The sequence below is a fragment of the Neolamprologus brichardi genome, chromosome 3 (genome assembly GCF_056152115.1).
Source record: "Neolamprologus brichardi isolate AB-2024 chromosome 3, ASM5615211v1, whole genome shotgun sequence".
NCBI lineage: Eukaryota > Metazoa > Chordata > Actinopteri > Cichliformes > Cichlidae > Neolamprologus > Neolamprologus brichardi.
In genome coordinates, this window is record NC_142106.1 from 16,642,194 (window position 1) to 16,667,410 (window position 25,217).

Below are 25,217 nucleotides of genomic sequence, written 5' to 3' on the forward strand. Positions count from 1 at the left end.
ATAAACGCCTCGTCGCTGGTAAATATCGGCACGTTACATCTCAGCACAAAGTAATTAATAAATACAACGTTACATTTGTTAAATAAAATAAAGATTAAACGCATATTTACCCAGACGCAGACCGACACCGTCCACCTCGACTGCAGGCTCAAATGACGGAACACAGAGTTCCTCACCCTTTTATCTACAGGCGGCGAATAAATGGTGTAATTCAGCTTTACCGCCACCTGCTGGACCGGAGGCGGAACTGACACACTGTTAGTGCCTTCTTTTTAAAATGTTATGTATTAATTTCACGTAAATAAATAACTAATGCATTTCATATAAATAATAATTTCATATTATATTTATATTTATTGATATAATACATGGTTTCCACCAAGTGTGGCCTTCTGCTGCTGTAGCCTTCCTATCAGATTGAAGCAGTCTGACCATTCTCCTCTGACCTGGATATTTTTCTCTTTTTCAAACCCTGTTGATGAGTGTGGAGGAAAATCCCAGATCAGCCATTTCTGAAATATTCAGACCAGTCTGTCTGGCAACAACAACCATGCTCAAAGTCACTTTAATCACATTTTTTCCTCGTTTCGATGTTTGGATTGAACTTCAGCAGGACATCTTGACTATGTCTTCGTAGCTAAATCATTGCGTTGCTGCTGTGTGATTGACTCATTAGATATTTGCATTAAGGCAGAAACTTATATCATGAAACAGACAGAAATAAACACATAAAAAAATAATAATTAGAATATATGATAAATAAATAAAACCAGCAAAACTTGACTTCTCTTTAATTTAATATTTGATTAAAAACACAATTCTGTTAAACGTATTTTTCTAAAACAATTTAGAGTGGATTAAAGGTTGATCAGAGGGAGAGAGACACAGAGATAAAGAGAGAGAGAGAGCCTCCCTCACCGCCACTGAATAACTGACTAACAGAACAGCCAATCACCTCTGCCCTGTACTCTCCATCTCGCTCCTGATTGGTGGATGCTGCAAAGATGACTGTTTGGTGCGTTCCTCCTCTTCCCCTCCTCTTCATCCCCTCCCTCCTCCGTGTGGTGGTGGTGCTGCTGCTGCAAGCTGCTGGTGTTGCCGTGACGATGATATCCTCCCCCTCCCACACACACACACACTAAGAGGACAGGCAGCAAACAAGACGCTCTCGTGACGCGATGGCTTCAGGCTGGAGAACAGACAGCAGTGATCGGCTGCGTCTGAGGAAATCATGGTGAGTGCTCTCTTTAATTTCCAAGATGAGAGGACAGACGGACGACTGCGCGGACAGATGGGTGGCTGGATGATTGATGGGTGGAGGAATGTGTGAGGATGACAGCAGCAGCAGCAGCTGTAGCATGCTGTGTTTTCTTGATAGGGAGAGAGAGAGGGAAGAGGGGAGGATGGACAGACTGCAGATGGATGAAGGTGGAGGACTGAATGAATGAATGAATGCAGGAACAAACTGATCAGCTTTAAAGCACATACAAGCCTGTGTGTGTGTGAGTGTGTATGTGTTTGTGTGTGTGTGTGTGTTGCCAGGCCTGTAAATGCAGGTTAGCATCCTGAGTGCTAACAGTAACAGTAGGTACGTCACTCCTGTGAACCAAAACTGGGCTGATCTGCTTTCATTTCTACAGCCACATATAAACAGACAAACACATACAGATATGGATGGATTAGCAAACAGACAGCAGGGGCAGGGAGCAGCAGGTCAGAGCTTGTTTGATGTTTGAAGTTAATGTTTCTTCATTTAAAGTCAGTCGAGTGACTACAAAAAATAAACTGACCACAGAGATGAAGAGAAGATGTTGAAATTACTGAAAAGATGCCAAATTAGCAATAAAGATACAGAAAAAAAGAAGACATGAAAAACATCTACAAGAACAAGCAAAAATGACTAAAGAAGATATGAAAAAGGCACAAAATCGCTGCAAAGAGACCCAAAACTGAAAGTTAAAAGCAAAACAAAATAACAGACACAAAACTACAAAGAAAATCAAACCGACTGCAAAAGAAATGCAACAGTTAAAATTTGTGAAAAATCTCCCCAAAGACGCATCGAGTCACCACAAAGCGAAGCAAAGCAATCAAAAATGCAAAAAAACCCATATGCAAAGCAATAAAAAAGTACTCCGAAAGAAGAAAAACAACTGAAAAAATCACTAAAGAGATGCTAAATAACTTTTAACAGATGCAAACATTCAACAAACAAATAACAAATATAAAGAGATACTAAATTAAAAAGACAAGACACATCTGACTATTCTCTTCTGCTTATCCAACACCAAGATAAAAATCTAACATTATAAAAAACACAAAGATTTATACAATGAAAATAAAAGAAACATTGTAAAATTACTATAAAGAGACACAAAATTAGCATGAAAAGATGCAAAGCAGCTACAATGACACACAAAACGACCACGACAGATTTCACACACACAAAAATCTTCTCCTCACAGAAAAAAACCTCTGAATAGGAAACAAAAACCGTAAATCACTACACAGACACACCAGCAACCAGAACAGAGGCAAAATGCTACAAAGAAGAGAAGCAAAAATACTGCAGAGGACATGAAACAAGAAGAGAAATAAAATATATAAGATAAGACGAGCATTAAAAGATGCAAAATCACTGCAAAGGCGAACAAAATAAATAAGAGTCACAAAACATTAAGGATGGACCAGGACTTCATTATCATCACAGTTATTGTGTTACATTTAATTTGTAACTAAATAGTTAGAGGTTTTGTAAATGGTCGTATCCAGGACAATCTAACCCTGATAACTGAGCTTAAGTGTTTGAGTTTAAGTATGTTATGACCAGAGATGGGCAGTAACGCATTACAAGTAATGCGTTACTGCCATAAAAAGTGACAAAAACATTAGTGTCCGTTGTGCGTGGGAAGAAAACTTATTTTTACAGTGAAAAAAACCCCTAAACTTCCGAGCAAGCACCGAGTAGCTACCACGTAATGGGAAACTCACAGAGAAACTCGCGGATTCTTCAACTGACCGCTGCGGCACACCTGCACCAGAGCAAACCTCCGCCTACCCTACTCCTGCTTTACAGGTAAAAATAGAGCAACAGGACCGCTAGTCTTTGATTTTATTTATTTTCTGCTGTGTTTTACTTGCATCTATTTGAAAGCGTGAGTGTAAACACACAAAAAAATATATATTTTATGTGCTGGAATGTGCAGAAAATAGGTTTAAATATTAAACAAATTTCTTCCAGTCAGAGAATGGTGCATATGATTAAATTTTTGCTTGATGCATAAAGTTAAAAGATTAAAACTAATAAAACAAGTTTTAAAAAGAGACTTTTCCATTTGATTACATTTTGTATGATGGATTATGTAGAAAAAGTAGAATTGGGCTGAAAGATCTATCGCTTTATCACCTATTCAGGTTGTAAATCGTGTTTTTAAAAAGTAACTAAGTAACTAAGTAATTAATTACCTTTGAAAATAAGTAATCAGTAAAGTAACGGGATTACTTTTTGGGGGAAGTAATCAGTAATTAGTTACTGATTACTTTTTTCAAGTAGCTTGACCAACACTGGTTATGACCACATGATCAGTAGTGACAAGCATGAAAATATATGTCTGCAGGATGAACTGGATGAACTACAAATTACTAAAGAAGGAGCAAAGCTACTAGAAAACACATCAAAATGATTACTAATCATCCATTTACTTAACAGCTCATCCAATATAGTCTATCCTAGCTGAGTGCAGAGTGACAAGTTAGGTCACAGAAAAGACCGGATGACTATGACGAGATAAAGAAAAACAAGATGAGAGAAGGAGCCAGAAAACTAAGAAAACAAAAACAGAAAATTGACTATAAAAAGAAAAAAAATATGCACGAAGAAGTGCAAATTGCAAACAAGCATAAAGATAGTGAAAAAGAGGTGCTTTGATGAAATCTGTAAACTGGGCACAAAATTAAAAAAGCCTACAAAGACAAATAAATAGATGAAGTGATAAAACATTTTCAATAGAAACCATGGAAAAAGAAAAAGGTAATTATAAGCTATAGAAGAGACAGAGGAGTGATTAAAACATAGAGAAAAACAGAAACATTCCCACGGGAATACAAAGGGAGACAGATCAGATTACCTGACTCTGTGTGTATGTGTGTGATGCCACACTGTATATTTACTGGCAAGCTCTTCAGAAACTGGTTCCACTGGTACGTTTCTCAGGCTGCAGGCAGGATGTTTTGTTTTTTCTTTTGACTTCGAAAGAAATCTCACAATCCTCTAATGGACGCTGCTCTGCTGAGCCAACATGATGTAAGTCTCTCTCTAATTAAATCAAAGTATTTCGTTTGTAATAACCAGCCGTTTGTTTAACCGGCATTCAAAATCAAGTGAAATTAATGTATTACTATGTCAGTTGCCCGTGATGTCTATCTTTTAATGAATACAACAACTTTGATTACTTACTATTTCTGATTTAAATGATGACTTTTCCATTCAGCGCGTGCTGTTAGCTTATAAAGTGTTCATATATATGTAATTAGTTAAGAGTTTCAGTTTCTTCCTTTGGAGTTACTGCACTGAATCATTCACTTCCATCCTTCTATGTCCTCCATAAATCTCTTGAATGCCAAGCAGTAACTTAGGCTACGTCCACACGTACACGGGTATTTTTGAATACGGAGATTTTCCGTTTTCATTTTAAAAAATAATCCCGTCCACACATAAAAGGCAGAAATGAAGGAAAACGCTGCTAGGAACATGCCAAAGCAACAGGTGGCGATATATTCCTAACGTGCAGAAATGTTGGCCAATCAGAAGTCTAGAAGCCTCGGTGGGAAATAGTAAACAAAGCTGGGGCATAGAAGCAGAACCGAGTCGTATGTGTGGAGGGACAGTAACTGTGTGTGTATATGTAAGCATTTAAACACTGCAGAGAGTACAATTAACAGTAACAGTATTGTAGAAATTCATTTCACCGAAACAATAAGGTGGCGCACAGTGTGACATCAAATAATGCGCACACCTTTGACGCTGCGTTTTCTCCGTTTTCTCCGTTTTTCTCGTCCACACGTAAATACAAAAACAGAGTTTTCAAAAATATCCACCCTGGCTGGAGTTTTTAAAAATCTCCATTTTCGGTGACCAAAAATGCCGTTTACGTGTGGACGAAAGGTGCAAACGCATAGAAAAATCTGCGTTTTTAAAAAAAAAAAATACCCGGGTACGTGTGGACATAGCCTTAGAGTCGCCTTACTTCTAACTTTAAGCCTCAACAAAATCCAAACAAATAAGCTATTAAAAACAAACAAACTTACAAACAAAGGTTTATGGAAGCTATACAAAATTTGTACAGCTTCCATAAAGAGAGAGAAACACACAGACGAAAGCATTCTTTGTAGCAGGCTGTAAATATTTCTGATGTACACATGCTTTTAGCAGAGCTGTCTATGGAGATCTACTCATGTTTGGAGCCTCTAGTGGTCCATAGAGGAACTGCAGTTTTTTGGACTTGAGCATGACCTTTTAACCCCTGACACTGTATATGCTTTATGAGCATATTTAGTTTATAGACAGTGAGCGGCCCAAGTTGATCACAATTTAGCTTTAAATGGTAAGACTGTGAATGCAGATGAGTTAACAGCAGTTTGAGCTCATCTGGCCAAAGAACCATTGAGGTGAGGCATCCGTCCTTCCACAGTTCACAAGAATCATTATTCCTCCTACAGTATTTGTCAGATTTTGGTGAAACTTGCACACAACGATCACCTAATAGGTCTTCACCCAAAGCCAAGGTCAAAGTTAAGGTAATAACCTGTGAATAGTGATGAACTGTGAGATCGATGAACTACTACATTGTTGATGTTACTGTTTATAATCTCTTTGAAGAGAGCAAAGTGACTCCTACAGAATTACTTTTACAATGAAACTGTCCATGATAGATATATTTTGGGTTTTTAGTTGCATTATTTAGACTTTAATAGTGCTGTACCTCTACTAAAGCGGGGAACGACGAGAAAATATCTCAGTTCAAGACCACTGTGATCAAAAGAGGACGATCATTTTCTTCTGCAGTAACTTGCATTTGCTGGGAGTTCCCGGCCCATTCATTAAGATACAGGGAAAAGCAGAAGCAGGGAGATGAGCAGCATGACAAAAAATGGCCCGTATTTATATAGCGCTTTACTAGTCCCTAAGGACCCCAAAGTGCTTTACATATTCAGTCATCCACCCATTCACACACTGGTGATGGCAAGCTACATTGTAGCCACAGCCACCCTGGGGCGCACTGACAGAGGCGAGGCTGCCGGACACCGGGCCCTCTGACCACCACCAGTAGGCTACGGGTGAAGTGTCTTGCCCAAGGACACAACGACCAAGACTGTCCAAGCCAGGGCTCGAACCGGCAACCTTCCGATTACAAGGCAAACTCCCAACTCTTGAGCCACGATCGCCCATCTAAACATAAACACTAGGAGCTGAAATGGAGGTGGGTTGAAAGCAGCTTGCAGATGTGCACCAACAGCAACTGTGGGCAGGTTAAAGCAACTTATATAGCGTCCTGTGTGAAATTTACCAGCTGGAATTGTGGATGGGTTTAACTTGTTAGCTGATATAGATCTGAGCAATATAGTGTAGCTATTCCTCAAAATAGAGTGAGAAGATTAAACACAGACATCAGTGTGAACCCGTGTATGGGAGAACATGCAGATACATTCAAAGCATTGATGAATCGCCGACTCTTCTTTATGAATCTGTGAGGAAAGAAAACAAAACAGAGAGAAAGGGTTCGATTGTCTCTTTGCACTGTGACAGTTACAGGCAGCCACCACACACAAGTGCACACAAACACCCAAACACAGCAAAAGCATTGTAGAGCAAAGAAGGACTGAGAAGAGAGAAGAGTGGAAAGAAGGGAAATGTCAGAAAGATAATTTCCTTCAATGTGCCACGTTTGTGTGTGTGTGTTTGAGACAGACATAAAGTGTGAGCTTGTCTGTGTAAGGTTGCTTTCACGTCAGTCGAGGTTGTGTTTTCTGGGGGAGGAGGTGTTAAAATAGGATTATATACAAGATCACAGAGAACTCGTAACCATAATCCCTCCTCTTTATGAATTATTCATGAAAATATTCCTTTTTATATTTTACACACAGATATGGGAGTGTATATGCTTTGGCTGAGCAAAGACACCTAAACCTAGACACCAGACACAAAGAGAGAAGGAAAACAGTCCGGCTTCCAAAAACAGCACTGCTCATAACCTTGTTTTGTCAACTAGTTTAAATCTACATGGATTTACAGCAAAAGAAAAGCAGCCAATTACTTAAAACTGAAAACATAAAAACAACATTTTCTCTTATATAAAAAAATATATATACCTCCTTTGTATATACTTATTTAGGTATATAAATGTGTATGTATAGACATAGATATATGATTGTTTATATAATGGTAATTATATTTTATGTAAAAAGGAGAGGGAGAGGAAGGAAGGGAAGGGGAAAAAAGGGAAAAAAAACTTTTTGTTGCCTGATTTGAATAAAAAAAAGAAAAAAAAAGATATTATTTATGGCTTTTACACTTACCTGTTTTTATTTACATACATGTTAATTCATAGTAACATGGTAATTTCACTTACTTTTATTTAAAAAGTCAAGTGAGTTTATTTTCTTTAATTCTAGCAATTAAAGAAAAATGTTAAATTTACAAGAAAGAGAAAAAAAGAAAAATCAAAAACATTTGCAAACCATAATTAAGAGCACAATTATTAATGCAAAAACAACATTTACTGTTCACAACAGTACACAGTTAGTCATTCGTCACATGTGTAATAAAATATGACATTCATTTTATTTTTATTGTATTTTGATTTATTTGCACTGGTGTAGAGTATACACACAGTAGTCAGTATTAAATGTTTTTAAATGTAAAGTTATTTTAATCCTTGCATATGAAACACTTAACATGTTTCATTAGATGCATGTTCCCCCCTTAACCCACAGGCAGTAGTGATGGGTCGTTCGCGAACGAAATGGCTCTTAGAGCCGGCTCTTTGAAGTGAACGACGCGAGCCGGCTCCTTATTGGGAGCCGTGAGGTTTTTTTTTTCTTTCTCTCACCCTCTCTCTCGGCCTTTTTTCCGCTAAACTCGCACGCGCGGCCTGTACTTTGCGCTGGGCAGAGGGGGGAGGAGCGTTAGTTACACTGGCAGTAGCACAGGATCAGAGCCAGAGAGAAAGAGAGCGAGGGACAACAACGTCACATTAGAAAGGTATAGTAATCATCCACTATTTTCAGTTGCAGATGATAAAGGATTCAGAAATCATGCAGGCCCATATGACAGAGAATGTGCATCTTCTTTTTGTTTTAATATTTTAATTTATATTTAATTGTGTTGTGGTTTGCAGTGTTTTGTGTTGTTTCACGTTAAATTTGTTTAAAAGGAAAAAGCTGAAAATTTAAATAGTTAAAAGTTAAAAATGTAAATAGTTGTTCTTTGTATTATATGATTTATTTATTACATTTTATGTGGAGTGAATAAATAAAGTATATTTATGGTGGCCCTTAGAGATAAAGCACGTACAAACTCCAAAACACGTAAAAACTCCAAAACGCGTAAAAACTCCAAAACACGTAAAAACTCATACGCACTTACAAACCCTGAAGCATGTACAAACTCCAAAACACGTAAAAACTCAGAAGCACGTACAAACTCCAAAACACGTAAAAACTAAGAGGCACGTACAAACTCAGAATCATGTACAAAAGCCAACAGAAGTGCTCCAGGATGCTAGGGCGCAGTGTTGAGCTTTTGTTTCCTAGTGGCTACACAAGCCAGGAAGTATCAACAACCGGATTTGGTGTGTGGTAGTAACAGGTAAATGATTTTTTTTTAAATTATTTGAATAAATATGAGTGCTTGTCTATAAATACACAAACAATACACACATGCTTTCAATTGTGTACTTTAAGTGATCTGGGTAGCTCTGTTTTGGAAGTTCAGTTCATGCTAGAAATGTGTTTTGGAGTTTGTACGTGCTTTTTGGAGTTTGTATATGCTTTAGAGTTTGTACGTGCTTTGTCTCTAGGGGCCATATATGAACATATATAAATAAAACCACTTTTTTTACATTAGTAATTCCTTTTCTGCATAATTTCATATTATTGTTAATGATTAAATAATTAAAGCAACAAAACAACCTGAAGAGCCGGTTCGGAGCCGAAAGATCTTTTTAGTGAGCCGAGCCGAAAGAGCCGGATCTCTAAAAAGAGCCGGAAATCCCATCACTAACAGGCAGTGATCCTGCATCTGTTATGGGGTTTCCTGCTTTATGTGAACAGTGCACTGTACACTGGTAGTGTGTATTTAGTTAAAGTGTTGTTGTTTTTAAAGAACTGACAGATTAATGGTTTTTTTTCTCCATTTTCAGTGGAACAAATTGAGCTTTTTTCTATCATGTGCTGTGGGACCATAGCTAAAAGCCTATTTTTAGGCGTTCACACTGATTCAGCATTATTACCACCATCTCTGTGACTTTAACATGATAGTAAAAAGAAAAAGCAAAAAAAATAAATAAAATAAAATAACCAAAAAAACAGACCTGGAACACTTTGTGAACCGCGCCATAATCATTGCAGCTCTCAGCACACTGCCAGCTAAATTTAGACTAAATTTCTGGGATTATAGAGGACATGATTGCTTCACTTTTTGGTGTATTTCCTCCTAGCTGGTGAACCCCCTCACCCCAGTCCTATGCAGTCTGTTACTATGGAAACCAGAACCTCCCTCCCCACCGGCTCCCTCTCTGTTCTCCATCACTTTGAAGACATTTTGTTGACCTACATTACTGCTTCCAGAAGCTCTTCATAGTATCTTACTCCACATTTGCTGTTCCTGGTGGTCCAACAAGCATCAACATGCAGTCATCCCCCTGTTTGTGGCATCTGTCCATGGGCTTCCTCTACAGGTTAAGCTTGATGTACCGTACCATTTGGGAGGCTATCCAGTCAGGTGTAAACCCACCTTTAATGCATTATGTTTACATGATAGAGGGTGAGTAGCAACCAGGTGCAGCCAATCAAATGCATGTGGTTAACTGCTTATCAACACCTCTATAAAACTGAAATTTTGATAGTCGTCAAATGTGAAGCCATCTGTGCAACAGCATAAGCTTGGTCCAAATTGGGTCATGCAAAAGGAAAATTATCCCAAGCAAGTGAATGTTTAGCAGAATGGCTGAAAAAGAAAAGAACCAAGATGCTGCAACGGCCCACTCACGTCCAGATTTCACCCTGACTGAAATGCAGTGGTGGGACATTGAGGGAGCTGTGCATAGATGAACTCTAGCAAACCTCAAACAGCTGAGGCAATGTTGTAAAGACATAAAACGTTTAAAGAAGAGTGGCCATATATCCTACGCAACAATGTGAGAGACTGATAAAGTCATGGTTCTTTAATGTGCTGAATCATGCAGTGTCATTTTAAAAGAGTTTTTCACCAGACAACATAGAGTGCTGTGAAAAAAACCCCTCTTTTTCATGTGAATATATCAGCATTTGTGTATTTTTTTCCAGCAAATACACATAGTACTATAAACACACATTTATATTGGCAACTGGAAAAACGTTGTCGATATTAATTAGCAGTTCCCGGAAAGTTGGAAGAGTTTTTAGAGGCAAATAGTGGCCTTTTAACAATAAACCAGTGGACATGTATGTTACCTCTCGTAAAACCTCTCAAACGCAGCATTAATTAAATGCATTTGAAATATGGAATCCAATCCAATTTAAGAGCAACTTAAAGCCAGGAAATATTAACATAAATCAAACAGCATCATATCTAAATATTAAAGTTAGACTATGCCAAACAAAGCCGACAGTACTAAAGCTTGATTCATTAGCTAACATTAAGAAACGCCAGAAAGAGGACCAGGCTGGCTAGACAAGACAATTTAAACCACTTTTAACTACATGTAAATCAAATATGTCAAATTTGATTTACATGTAGAAATAATTTTACAGTTTGCCGATATTTGTTTTTCCTAAAAAACATTATACAATCTATCTGTAACACAAATCTAAGAAATTAAGTAAAACAAAGAAAAAAAGAAATGTTATCAGATCCAACGAATAATGAATTTTATAAGTTACAAACACAGTTACGAAGTCTAGTTCAGTGAATATAATGGAATAACATATGCCAAGTTTCATTGAGCCTGGATAATTGTCAGTCAGCTAGCCAAAACTGATTGGAAACGTGGTTCCTCACAACAAGTATTATTTGTCAGATAATAGCATTAAAAATGCTTTGAAAGGGACCAATGGCTCAAACATGGTTGAGAAGTCAAAGTCAGTGACTCAGCTCAGAGCAGGTGAAACTGAGCAGACAACTATCTGCTCTGGCCGATACTTACTTTTAGGGATGCACCGATACCGATACTGGTATCGGGTATCGGGGCCGATACTGTAAAATGTGTGTGTACTCATACTCGTAAAAGTTAACCGATACCATGAACCGATACTAACTTATTTCATTAGTCAGAGGGTGGCTTGTCATTTCTGTTGTAGTTTTCTAGATTGGTCACTAGGGGGACATCCCGCACTAAACAGGCACAGGGTTAGGCGAGTGAGACTGGCGGCTCCAGATAAAAAAGAGAAACTGGAGGCTGCTGTAGCTAGGCTAAACAAAATGTCAGCAGTGTGGACCGGAACAGCCAACTTTAACTCAGGTTTTGGAAAAGCGATGAAAAATGTCAAGAGAAAATCCACGGGCAGTTAAAATAACAGAAGCTCTGATTCATTTTATCGCTCTGGATGACCAGCCAATGCCGGTCGTGGAAAACATAGGATTGCATCGTCTTCTCAGCATACTCGAGCTGCGATATGAAATTCCCAGCCGCCCATACATCAGGGAGATAATGGTGCCAAAACTTTCTAAAGAGGTAAAGACAAGCAGTGTGTGCGATGTCAGTCCTTGGTTTAATGGCACAGTGGACTGATGATCCACGGGCAGATAGGGAGTTCGTTTGTCAATGCCAAATACTTTCGTTATTTTGTTTGTTTGTTTATAATATGGACACTCTGCAATAATTTAAAAGTTTATTTTATTGTCAAACCTAATTTGTATTTATTTTATTCCAAACAGAAGTGTTTATTTATTATTCTGAAAGCTCAAGACAGTGCCAATAGTTCAGTGATATTTTGTTAAATTACAATGTGGAGACTCCGCAATAATTTAACAGAGGCGCTTATTTTTCACTTGAAATATTTTTTGTGGTCATTTTTATTACGATTTTATTTTTTATCGGCAGAGAATAAAATAAAACCTGTCTTCCAATTCATTGCATTTGTGTGTGTGTGTGTGTGTGTGTGTGTGTGTGTGTGTGTGTGGTAGAAGTATCGGTTTTTGTACTCAGTATCGGCAAGTACTCAGGTCCAAGTATCGGTATCGTATCGGTTTGAAAAAAATGGTGTCGTTGCATCCCTACTTACTTTATAAGTAAGTTGGCCCTTACTTTATACCATCAACAGGCTAAACTGCTGAGTTACATATAAATTTTATCTTTTAGTTGTCATAAAGGGGGAATTAGCTACATAGACCAATGATGTATTTCATACCAGACGTTTTAATGGAATAAAATGGTAATTTAGCTCACATATGGAGACAGGCTCAAGTGGCCACTGGAGGAACTGCAGTTTTTGGAACTTCTTATGTTTCATTTTTAAACTGGTGACATTGCTGCTTGGTGCTCTTTAAAAGAAAAGCACTCTATACTGTTGCTTGTGATTAGATAAAATTTCTGAAATGAAAATATAGAAAAGAAACTTTGGAAGCATGAGAAATGACTTTTTTTTTAAAATTACTTTCATTCTGACCGAATTTGCTTTGTCCTATAGCGTGTTTGCAGACTGTAACCAAGACAACTCAGCTCCACTTTATGGCCAGTAAAAGCAGATCACTGGCTGGTTCATTCAGAGGGAAACTCATACATGACACTTGGTCAAGTAACTGCAGGATTTTGTGATTCCGTGAATGCCTGAAAAGATAAAAGGCATTGCACACTCATTACCCATGGAAGTACAGTTTTCCCAATGCCATAAAGGTTTTTCATTTAGTGGCAGCGAGAAGAACAACAATTTGAGGTACTTTAACTGTCATGATCCTGGGTCCTGTTGACCCAGCGTTTTGTGTTTTCTATTAGTGATTTTGGTTCTGTTGTTCCTTCTGTTTAGTGTTATTCTGTTCTGCCCATCTATTCCTGTGTTAAGTCCGCGTTTCCTAGTCTGTGTCTTTGCGTGTGTGTGTTTCCTGTTTTATTGTGAAGGTCTGCGTCTTATGTGAGTGTTTTCAGTTTGCCTCCCTAGTCTCGTCACGTTAATCACTCCCAGCTGTGTCCCCCACCTGTGTGTAATCTCCCTGTGTTCTCTGAGTGTTTTTAAGTCGTGTCTTCTGTCTTAGTCATTACTGGTTCGTCTGTGTTGTTTCCCCTCGGTCTCCCTGCGTCTCGCCATCCATCTCTCTGTGTATATTTCCCCGGACCTCCCTGCATCTTTGTTCTGGTTTGTTTTGTTAGTTTGCCCAGTTTAGGTTTTCTGTTACAGCTTCACCCGCGCCATTTCTGTTGTATTTTCTTTTGTAAATAAATACTCACCTGCACCAGAGCTGCCGCTTCCGGGTCCTAAATAATTACCACACGGCTTGCCCCGGCAGACCGTGATATTAACCCATCCATCCATTTGCTTCCATTTATCCTTTTCAGGGTAACACTGGAGCCTATCCCAGCAGTCACAGGGCGAGAGGCAGGGTAAACCTTGGACAGGTCGCCAGTTTGTCGCAGGGCTAATACACAGAGACAGAAAACCATTCGCACTCACATTCACACTTATGGGCAATTTAGATTGATCAATCCACATTAACTGCATATCTTTGGACTGTGAGAGGGCGTCGGAGTACCCAGGGAGAACCCACGCAAGCACGGGGAGAACATGCAAACTCCACACAGAACTCATTGAACTCAGGACCTTCTTGCTGTGAGGCAACAGCGTTAACCACCGTGCCACCGTGCTGCCATTATAACCCACATTTATTAATCAAATTTAATCTACCTGATTTAATCTTAAGACTGAGACAAAGGCAAAATGACAAAGTATGAAGGAACACAGTCAAGAGTTCAAAGCTTAAGTAAATAATCTTGTCTCTCCATGTTTATCTGCTTTCCCAACTAATCCTCATCCCTCTCTCTGTCTCGTTTCTGCAGGACACAGTGTGATCTACCCTCAGCTTGAACCCTATGTGAATCAAATTAACACCATAGTTCATTGCTTTTCACCCAATAAGACCTAAAGAGGATTGACTACTTTCATTCACTTGGTTTATGTGCTTGAAGAAACAACACATGGAAGCAGAAAGATGTTTTAAATGGGATATGTACCTAAATGTGGACCCCTGGACACTCTTTCCCCCCATAGTGGAATAACCTATGCCAAGTTTCATTGACTACAAGCTCACAAGCCTGGATTACTGTGCCCTGAAATTACAGAAAAACCAAACCTGCATCTGGATTTCTGGCATTCTTCTTTGCGTGTGAAATGTTGATGTGCTTTTCCCGAGATCTAGCATCCGCCAAGAGTTATCACAAGGAGTTCATATGAACATTTGATCCTTTTTATGTTGAATACACAATGGAATAAAAGGGTGAGACAAGGAGCTTACAAAGACAAACAGTACAAAAATACATCTGGAACCTTGTATCCAAACATAAAGCCCCTTCCCCTGGCTGCAGAGTGGAAAAAGGGGTGTGTTTGGAGGTTTACCCTCACCAGGCTGCCACTTGCAGATGGAGGCCCACCAACACTCCCCAGATAGCAGCAGTGAGGAGTGCACCGTCCTGGAGGCTCCACCTGGCAAAAACGCCTGCCCACAACATGCAGGGAAGGTAGGTATTCAATAGGTGTGCAAATGTCCTGAACTACATATGAAAAGTGACAAGCAAAAACTTGTCCACATATCGCACAAAGCCAAAATCAGCTTAAACCTTGGAGGTAAATTTCAGTTGGCTAAGAATAAACGTTTCTGTTAAACATCAGTGGTACAAAAGGAAACCAGAAGTCTTCCAATACCATACAAAGTTATGCCTCGCCTGTTATTATAATCCTTATTTATTTTTATATTCAATCCATATTTATTTATTTTTATTACCTCCAATATAGACTGTCCCTGCCAGCTAAACTGAAACTGAAGCCAAAGATAGGACATCTACCTACAACACATGACAAGCGTCTCGAGTTTTACACAAACAAACGATAACTCTTTGATTTTTTCGGACTTGGGTTTGGTAGTATATGCCTATATGAACAAAATGAGATTAATTTAAACGCCATTTAACTTGAATATCGGATGTTTTCACAGATTATGTGTGCTGATGACATCTGGAGTTTTTATAGATCATTTATGCTAATGTTAGCATTATTCATATGGAAATTTAGTAAAGCGTATTAATCTTTTGTGTCATTGTGAATTCAAGTAATGTTGTATTTTTTTAAAAAGGAGCTCAAACAAAGAAAGTTTCTAGCTCCCCCAAGGTTTTTCTTGATTCGTGTGACCCAGACCTTTGACCTATGGCCTTGAAGCATTGCATACTAAAACGGTGTATTTTATTACCTTTGCCCACATGGTGGGAGCAGAATCTGCAAAAATTATTGGTTTTTATCATGTAAAAACTCGAGATTTTAACATATATTTTTACGCAGTTCGTGATTCTACAAAACTCTATGGTTTCATTGTAATATCGTATGGAATAGTATTGCAAAAAAAGTGCATGGTACAGCACACTCTATGCCCTTTCATAGTGTATATATCACACTCAATATAGTTTCTTTAAATCTTCTCTTCTATGTCAACTTTGACCTTTGGCACTAACAATGAAGGTCTAAGTCAAATGCTTAGCCATCCTAGGTACTCGTGTCGCCCAAGGCCTAGTATATACCTGTAAAGTTTAAAGATTAGCCATAAAACTATTGGGGTAATATAACATTTTTACTGATTTTCACTTTTGGTGTGACCTTGAACTGATTTTCAGCAAAAATAAAATCAGCTTGAGCCTTTATTGGTATTTACCATAAATTTGAACATGATATCTTGAAAACTGTGGCAACTAGCTTGCTAAAACACGGCCAGATAAACAGACCAATGGAACCAATTACATACTTAGTAAAGACTGGACTCTAAAAGACTGGGTGGCTGTAGCTCATTAAGTAGAGCAGGTTGTCTACAAACTAGAAGGTTTAAAAAGTTGCAGTTTTATAGGAGGTATGTGTGCTGCTATTTCTTGGACAGTTTAAGTGACTATAACAGAAAATAAAACTGTGCACTGTTAAGAAATATGATGCAAAAACACAAGTTTATAGGACAGATATGAGCAAGTTATGGTTCTCAACAGGAAATTCTGAATTCACATTAGAGATTAGATAAAACTTTATCAATCCCTCGGGTGGGTTCCTCTGGGAATTTCTGTAACATGTATTTTCAGATTCAGATTCAGTCATACATATAGAAATGACTGAATCATGTACTGCAAAGTGTAAGCCCAAATCCATGTTATCTATATGTTGTTCCTATTTAATCCAGTTACTGATTAGCAACTGTGCAACAACGAGACTAAACTAAAGACAAACAATATATCTAGGCTATCATGGGGCATTCAATTCTTAATAGTGTAGCTTCTCTCTCCTCTTTCCTCCCTTCATGTAAACCTTTCAATTTGCAGGTTGCTGACTTGTACTGCTCTGCCTGCAAGTGCGCTCTGTGTGAGGACTGTCTTCCTAACCATGCAGAACACCCTAAAGTGGCCCTCAGCCAGGCCCTCGAGCAGCACCGCAACAACCTGCAGGAAAGACTGGGCACTGTTCAGGACAGGTACAGGTTGAAATACTTGATACAGCATTAAGAAACTTTATTCAGTCCATTAATCTGTGCCCCCAACAAACCCTTATGTTAAACTGTTGTGCAGTGGTGCTATTTTCCATTTATCAACAAAAAAACACACAAAACCCCTCCAAAAAATTTTAATGCTGAATTACTTTTTTAAAAATATATATTATAAACTGCAGAAGTAAGCCAATGATAAATATCAGCTGGAGTTTATTAGGATTTTATTATCTTTATATATTGTATATTGTTTTAGTAACTCCCAAAGACCAGGAGAGGGCTCTCTCATTAAGAGTCACTTGGGCAATGCTCATTGATTGTTTGTTGCAGCAAAACACAGATGTTCCCTAAATGCCTCACATTTGTTTAGAAAAAAAAGATAGAAGAATAAAATAGAAGAGTGACACTGTGTCTGGGCCAAGGACTTTTCTCAAGAAAGACAAATAATCTCTGGAATTTAATTTAAAAGCTACTGTGGGAATGAGATAGTCAAAAGATTTCTTAAAATACATACGGGCTTGGGTAGAAAGTTAAAGAAGTTACTAAGTATTTATATTGAAAATACCCATCCATTCATGTAGGGAATTATTAGTAAACGGGGAGTAGTAAATGTAGGTCCCACATTCAAATTGCACATAAAATACTAAAAGTCACATTTTTTTGTTTGCAAAATTGGAAAAAAATAAAATACAAATCAGCTGATAGCATTTAATTCTTGTAGCTCCAACAGGTACAAATGTATTTGCTGTGGAGAACAAGTTGCATAACAACTGACATATTCAGTTAAAGTATAATGTAGGCATACTTAATATAACTCAGTCACAAGTAACTATTAACAGACAGTGGATGGAGGAAAGAAGAGATGCTGACATCTGGTGGACAGTGAGCAAAATACAGTACAAATGATTTACCAGGCTATAAAATCTTGATATTAACAATAACATGTTATTAATTTTTCTCAATTAAAAATACAGATTGCATATGTAAATATTTAACATAAATGTAGCATAAAGAAATCTTGCTATTGTTGTTTTGCAAATTAAATATGTAACTGCCTTTCTTTTTTGTGCGTGTCCTCTCTAGACTCCCTCAGATTTCAGATGTACTGTCCTTTGTTAAAGAGATCCACCAGCAGCTGACCAATCAGAGGGCTTCCATTGAAGAGGACATTCAATCGAGCTTCGAGGACTTACACAAGCAGCTGGATGTTCGAAAGAGTGTACTGCTGATGGAGCTGGAAGTTACATACGGACTCAAACAGAAGGTGAACAGAGTTTGTTCAATTTTCCTTTGATTCTTTGGTAAAAGTACAACCTCCTCAGTCACTGGTATACTTCTTTAAATAAAACAAATCAAATGAAAAACTCTGAAACAGTCTAATGAAACTTTTCTTTTTCTGTCTCCAGGTTCTCCAAGCCCAGATAGACAGCCTTCTACGGGGAGAGGGGGACATCACAGCCACCTGTACGCAGGCAGAGGAGGCTCTGGCTGGAGATCCCTGTGTGGCGAGCCTGCAGTTGGAGCGAGAGCTGTGGGAGAGGCTGGGTGAGCTTGCTGGTCTTGGTTTGCCATGCCAGCCGGAAGAGAACGACCAGCTGGATCTGGTGATGGAGACAGATGGGTTAAGGAAGTCCATACACAACCTGGGGACTATTGTTACAACCAGGTGAGACAATTCAAATCAATTTCAACTCAGTTTTACTTATTTAATGCCAAATCACAACAACAACTGCCTCAAAGCAATTTATATTGTAAAGTAAAGATCCTACAATAATATAGAAAAACAGAATAAACCCAAAAGTCAGGCAGCCCTGTATGAGCAAGCATAGGGGAAGGAAATGGAAAGGAAAAACTGCCTTTTAACAGGAAGAAACCTCTGGCAGAAGCAGGCTTAGGGAGGGTCAGCCATCTGCCACACTGGTTTAAAGTGAAAGGGGAAAGACAAAAGACTGTGGAAGAGAGCCAGAGATTAATACTAACTAATGATTACATGCAGAGTGGTGTGTAAACACATAGTGAATAAAAAAGGTGAATGGAAAAAAACAAAACAGAAACACTCAGTGCATCATGGGAACACCCCAGCAGCCTAGACCTACTGCAGTGTAAAACTTAAGTGTTTTAAGCCCAATCCTAAAATCAGAGAAGCTCATTGAGACTTGTTTGTATCATTTATGCACAGCTCCCTATAAGGTCCCACCACAGCATTTCAGTCTGGCTGAAGACTGGAATGGGCCATTGCATCCCCTTGATCCTTTTCATTTACAGCCATTCTGTTGTACATTTGCTGCTGTGCTTGGGAACATGACTCTGACTCTGAAGAAAATAAGAGCAATCTATAAAATCCGCTGTATACCAAAGTATTCCAATCAGTGATAAATAGCAAGATGTTTTAGCTGTATGAAGGTCTTTTTTTTTAGAGAACAACAAACTGTTTTTCCAAGCTAAATTGTCATCATCTAAAGTATTAAAGATTATTAAGCACCCCAGCTTATCAGCTATCTGCTTTAAGGTGCATTTTTGAAAGTTATACCAGGAAGGCAATTCTGATTTAAGTCTTTCTTTGTCAGAGGAGCTACAGTATCCAGAGTCGTACGCAGTGACGATATAAAACTATTAACAAGATAACAAACTCTGTAAAAGCAGAGTTCAGGTAACTGCTCTGCACTGTGTTGGTATAAGGCACTGAAGAAGATGCAGCTGAGGAATTATATCCATGGCCGACACAGTCTCTAAGGGGATGGGGTTTTGAATGATGATGAAACATATTGAACCCTGTGGTTTTGGATTTGATGCCATTTCATTAACACTCGTCTTTCTTCTCGTCCTCAGTGCGGTGGCAAGCCAGAGCGAAGCCATGGGTGCAGGTCTTGAGCAATGCATTGTTGGGCATCCTGCCTCTGTTACCATTGTAACAAGAGACAAGTCAGGGGGAGCCTGCAAGAGTGGAAATGCGATCCTCTCTGCTGAGGTTCATTCTACACCTAAACTCCATAAAATTAAGTACTACTCTGTGTTCACACTTCAATGCAAACAGTGACAAAACGTTATGATGTGTTGATGTAGGTATTCACACCAGACGGCAGCATAGTAGATGGTGAGATAGTGGACCACAAGAACGGGACATATGAATTTGTGTACACGGTGCCAAAGGAGGGTGACTTCTCACTGGCTCTCCGTTTGTACGACCAGCACATCAAAGGAAGTCCCTTCAAACTGACTGTCACCAAGACTCTAGAGGCTGAACTAGACGTAGGTGGATCTTTCTTTCAATATTAGTGAATTTCTACTGTCCATTTGGCAAATAATGTCTAAATTCCTTTAATATCAACTGTGATATACACCAACAGCCTATGTATGGCTCATTCATGTCCAGTGTCCTTTAGCATCTGTGCGGAAGGACACTGGACATCAGGACCTGAAACATCAGCTTATGACATTACTAAGAAGAATCTGACACTCACTTTTTAATTATTGTTATGAAGGCCTAGTCAAGTAGTTTTGCCTAAACCTAAGAGGTTGTTAATCCTCTTCCCATCAAACGAAACTTGCATTCAAGTATGTACAATCTCACTGCAAAAACAAAAGCTTGTATTGTTGACCACGTCGTGCTTGTCTCTTGAAGTTCAGAGTTCTTGAGCAACAATGATTCAAGCAACATGACTTAAGCAATTATAAAACCTACATTTATTTGATTGAGCTTACCCTAAATTCATCGATACATTGACTTTGGCAAAGGATGTAGGAAGCTTTCCAAACAAAAACCATATAACCTTCATAGTTACTGTGTATTGTGTTTCCCTTTTTGCTTTCTCTCCAGGTTTCTCCCTCTACAACAACGGCAACCAACTCAGCAGCCAATGCTACGCCGTCCACTGGCTCATCTGAAGGAGCAAAGAGACGAGGAAAGTCACCTGGTCAGAAGAAGAAAGGCTCAAAGAGAGCCAGCAGTGCCCTTGGTACCCCACGGCGCAAAACTCAGAACCCCATTGAGGACGACCTCATTTTTAGGATTGGTGAGACATTTAGCTGGAAGAAACGAATCGTACAGACAGACTAGGATATTGTACACTTGCTTTTTTAAAGCTAATATATCCTCATTTTTGTGACACTGAAAGGCCTTTTTAATGCTTCAATCAATTTGGGCTTATTTCTCCCCATCACATGCATCATTTTTTCCAACATGGTGGAATTTTCATCTGGCTGATTCCAGTGTCTGTTACTTGTTTCATGTTACAGTTTATGAAGGGACTAAAGCAGTGGTTCTTAACCTGGGTTCGATTGAACCCTAGGGGTTCGGTGAGTCGGTCTCAGGGGTTTGGTAGAGCGTCCGCCGTGACATGCACGGCTCATTTTGTGCACAAATAAAAAACATATCTATGTCTTGAATTTGAAATAAATCATATTTTATTTTTCACTAAAGAGGGGTTCAGTGAATGCGCATATGAAACTGGTGGGGTTTGGTACCTCCAACAAGGTTAAGAACCACTGGACTAAAATAATGACATTGTAAATTTTAAAAGCTCAGATTCACCATATTGTCAGTATTGTAGTATTGTTTTGTTTTTTTGTTTTTATCGTAGCACACAAGTATGATGGGACTGTCATAATAATTGTAGTATTGGCATCATAGCTAATCTTAGATTCTCCTACCTTAAACACTTCATAAATTTGTCCTGGAATTGCACCACACATACAAACATTTTTGTTTCAGAATAATCCAAATTAATTTGTAATAGCAAGAACAATAAAACAATATGACTCTTCCCACAAATAAACAAGTCATTTCAACAAAAAGGACAGGGTTTGAGACAGTTAACATCATCACATAGTGCCCTACTGTAAAAAATATAATTGCCTCCCTGTATCATTCTATCAATCCAACAAGCAAAAAGTTATTGAAAACATGTTGAAGACAACTTTGATATTCAGCTAAAATGATAAAGGTGAAATGCACAGATTTAGTCTTCATAATAATATTCCACTCAAATGTCTTTTAGACCTCGCTTCAATTCATTCAAAACTTAGGTAAATGTGAAATGGTCTTCCCATAGAAAGCCTTTCTTCAAAGTCAGTAACACAAAAAGAAAACATGAATTTTCACCTTTTACTTTCAACAAAATTTACACAAACGAGCCTTCTTTTTAAAATAGAAAACACAATCCATGGGTATTTTGTGCTTGAGGCGGCAGGTCTAGTCCAAATGTATGTTCAAGGAAACTTGAACTCAAATTGAAGCTTCATGCAAAAGGTTAGTGTCTCAGTTGTTTATGAAAACATTTCTATGTATAATGGAATTTAAAATCATATTTTGCACTATTCAGGAACAAAGGGAAGGAATAAAGGAGAGTTCACCAATCTTCAAGGAGTAGCTGCCTCTTCCAATGGTAGGATACTGATCGCTGACAGCAACAATCAGTGTGTCCAGGTATGGCCATCGAAAAGCTGCAGGGTTCATATAAAAACCCCAAATTTATATTGAAAGTTAAACAATGTATATATGTCCAGATTTTCAGCAATGAGGGAGAATTTAAGAGTCGTTTTGGAGTGCGGGGACGATCGCCAGGTCAGCTACAGCGTCCGACTGGTGTAGCCGTGCACCCCAGTGGTGACATCATTATTGCTGACTACGACAATAAGTGGGTCAGCATTTTCTCCTGTGAGGGCAAATTCAAGGTATGTGTGCTGATATGTCAGGGTTGAAGGGGTATTGTACTTTATTGAAAGCAAACCCTCATTCTAATGTTTTCAGTGTTGTTGATCTATGCAGCAATCTTATTGCTTGTATTTGTTGTTCACCAGGCAAAACTTGGCTCTGGCAGACTCATGGGACCAAAGGGCGTGTCTGTGGACCAAGACGGTCATGTTATTGTGGTTGACAACAAAGCTTGTACTGTCTTCATCTTTCAGCTGACTGGAAAGCTTATTACCAAGTTTGGAAGCAGGGGCAATGGTGACAAGCAGTTTGCAGGTAATGTGGACTAAATTATATTATTTCACGTAATTTAATTCCCAAAAATCTACTATGGGCTGTTCATTAAAGAATAAATATATATAAAGAAGAAAAGGCAAATGTTTGATTCTGGATTGTCTTGAGATTAACGGCTCTTTAAAACGTTTGTACTATATAGAAAACATTGATGTTTTTAACCCCATGAGGTCTGAGTCATCACTGGTAATGAAAGCAGTACTAGCTGCCCTAACCCCATTTTTTGGTGACCAGCACAAAGTATAAGAAATACTTATTGCTCTAATAGTCAGTTAGAGCAATTAGATTGCGTACCCTTTTGTCCCCTGACTGCCAAAACAATGAAAATGATACGTCCTAAAAGTTAAGGATTGGGACAATCACCACTGATGGCTTAGATCTGAGAGGGTTAAAACATTTACCCCACAACTTTTGGCAATAAGGGAACAAACAACATTTTAACTTGCATTTCTTGTTTGTCCCAGGTTTTGAGGCTAGGGTTGTAGTTATCACTGATGACCTCAGAAGGTTTACGTGCGCTAATAAAAGTACTTAGGTGATGGTTGGCAGTTGAATAATTAACTTGCTAAGTTTGAAAATTGACTTAAGAACTGAGTGCATTTGAAATTCTGTTTAAAGTTTAACCCTATGACATTTAAATCACTCGATGACCCCAACCTTTAACTGTAAAATATTGTACATTTTGTTTTTTCTTTTCTTTTTTCCCCTTTTTCTTTTCATTCTAAGAGACTTCAAAAACTATTCAGATATACAAATACCAGTGTTACCTTTCTCTAAAATACTTGCGAATTGAAAGTGTTAAAAGAGGCTAAAGCTAATTGAAAATACATTGTTCGTTGTACAATGTGCAACCTATTTCTTTGTTCCTGTTTTTCTTTCCTAAAGGTCCACACTTTGCAGCAGTGAACAAAAACAATGAAATCATTGTGACAGACTTCCATAACCACTCTGTTAAGGTACAGCAGTTTACTGAGCTTAAAGGATAGTTTTAGTGTAATGTTATGGTAAAACAAGCTAATATTTCATATCAAGTATGGTTTCAGAGGATTCAAAATAATATATCTTTATCATTATTTCTTTGATTAGGTTTTCACGCTTGAAGGAGAGCTTGTACTGAAATTTGGTTCAAATGGGGAAGGAAACGGCCAGTTCAATGCTCCCACTGGTGTAGCGGTGGATATTAATGGGAACATCATTGTAGCTGACTGGGGCAATAGCAGAATACAGGTAAAACGTTAAAATATGAACCTTTTATATATGAAAGCCCTACTGTGTAAGGTTTTTATATATAAATAATACATATCTTTGACATTTTCAGGTGTTTGATGGCAGTGGCTCCTTCCTGTCCTATATCAACACATCAGCAGACCCTCTTTACGGACCCCAAGGTCTGGCTCTGACTTCAGACGGACACGTTGTAGTGGCTGACTCTGGCAATCATTGCTTTAAAGTCTACCGCTACCTACAATGATGGAGGCTTGGATGATGATGGGGGATGGTGACGTGGACGCGATAGACAAGTTGAGGTTTAAATGAAGCGATAGAGTGAGCACTGTCAAATAATATGAATTACTGCATGAGCCTCTAACTGCTCCCTGTGAATGTTGAAAATGGGATAGAAGGGATGAAAAAGTCAGTGAAAAAGTGTCCAGTTCCCATTCTGCGTTCCAACCAGAACTCATGACGGAAGTACCTAATTTGAATATTTTTGGTGATTATTATTAGGTAAGATCATAAAAAAATAAAATGAAAACAAAACATTGATAGCAGATGAGTCTCAAGACGGCTTAAGATCGGCTCACGTGAAAATCTCAATAATTTCCAGCTGTCATACAGACATTGCAGAATGGGATGTAGATAAAAGTTATGCAATACTGGTTCAGAGATGTCAAATTTGTGAGGTCCAGTGTCTATAAACGGACTAATGAGGAAAGCTTTAGATAATAAAATGAAAAAACCAAAACCAAACAAAGGCTGCAAGAGAGATGACAATGATTTCTTCAGAAACAACTGCTTACTAAATTTATGATGTGGTCAATGAGACATAAAAAGGAGCAAAGGCATTAATATGGACACAAAGGGACATAATAATAATGTGGAGAGAATGAAATGAAAGACTGAAAGTTTTGTAATGTTCTGCCTTCTTGTGCTGTATGTAATACACAAAATAATTGATTATGAGCTAAAAGAGACCTATGTCTTCCAATTTCATTACATAATTAGAGACTTCCACTGTGGATTTGGTGCCACACTTTAACATCCCTTGAGCAAAGCACTTAACTTAAAGGTAGCGCAGCTGGAGAGGACAGCAATTGT

At 38.4% G+C, this 25,217-nt stretch overlaps 1 protein-coding gene across 1 annotated transcript; it reads left to right on the top strand.

Annotated features, from left to right (window-relative positions):
• The first annotated feature begins 1,066 nt into the window (after positions 1–1,066).
• On the top strand, positions 1,067–24,514 carry LOC102798201 (tripartite motif-containing protein 2-like). Its single transcript, XM_087832682.1, has 14 exons — positions 1,067–1,234; positions 14,247–14,924; positions 16,755–16,903; positions 17,999–18,179; positions 18,322–18,581; positions 19,745–19,883; positions 19,979–20,164; positions 20,733–20,928; positions 22,237–22,340; positions 22,421–22,588; positions 22,715–22,883; positions 23,787–23,857; positions 23,988–24,128; positions 24,220–24,514. The coding sequence occupies exons 2-14, from the start codon at positions 14,826–14,828 to the stop codon at positions 24,370–24,372; spliced, it is 2,016 nt and encodes a 671-aa protein (XP_087688808.1). The 5' UTR covers positions 1,067–1,234; positions 14,247–14,825; the 3' UTR covers positions 24,373–24,514.
• The last annotated feature ends 703 nt before the right edge of the window (positions 24,515–25,217 follow it).

Excerpts from the sequence above, each read along its gene's own strand:
- LOC102798201 (XM_087832682.1), top strand. The coding sequence starts at position 14,826 with ATGGAGGCCCACCAACACTCCCCAGATAGCAGCAGTGAGGAGTGCACC. Across the intron at positions 18,582-19,744 it reads GGGACTATTGTTACAACCAG|TGCGGTGGCAAGCCAGAGCG; the intron begins GTGAGACAATTC and ends TCTCGTCCTCAG. Across the intron at positions 22,589-22,714 it reads CCTGTGAGGGCAAATTCAAG|GCAAAACTTGGCTCTGGCAG; the intron begins GTATGTGTGCTG and ends GTTGTTCACCAG.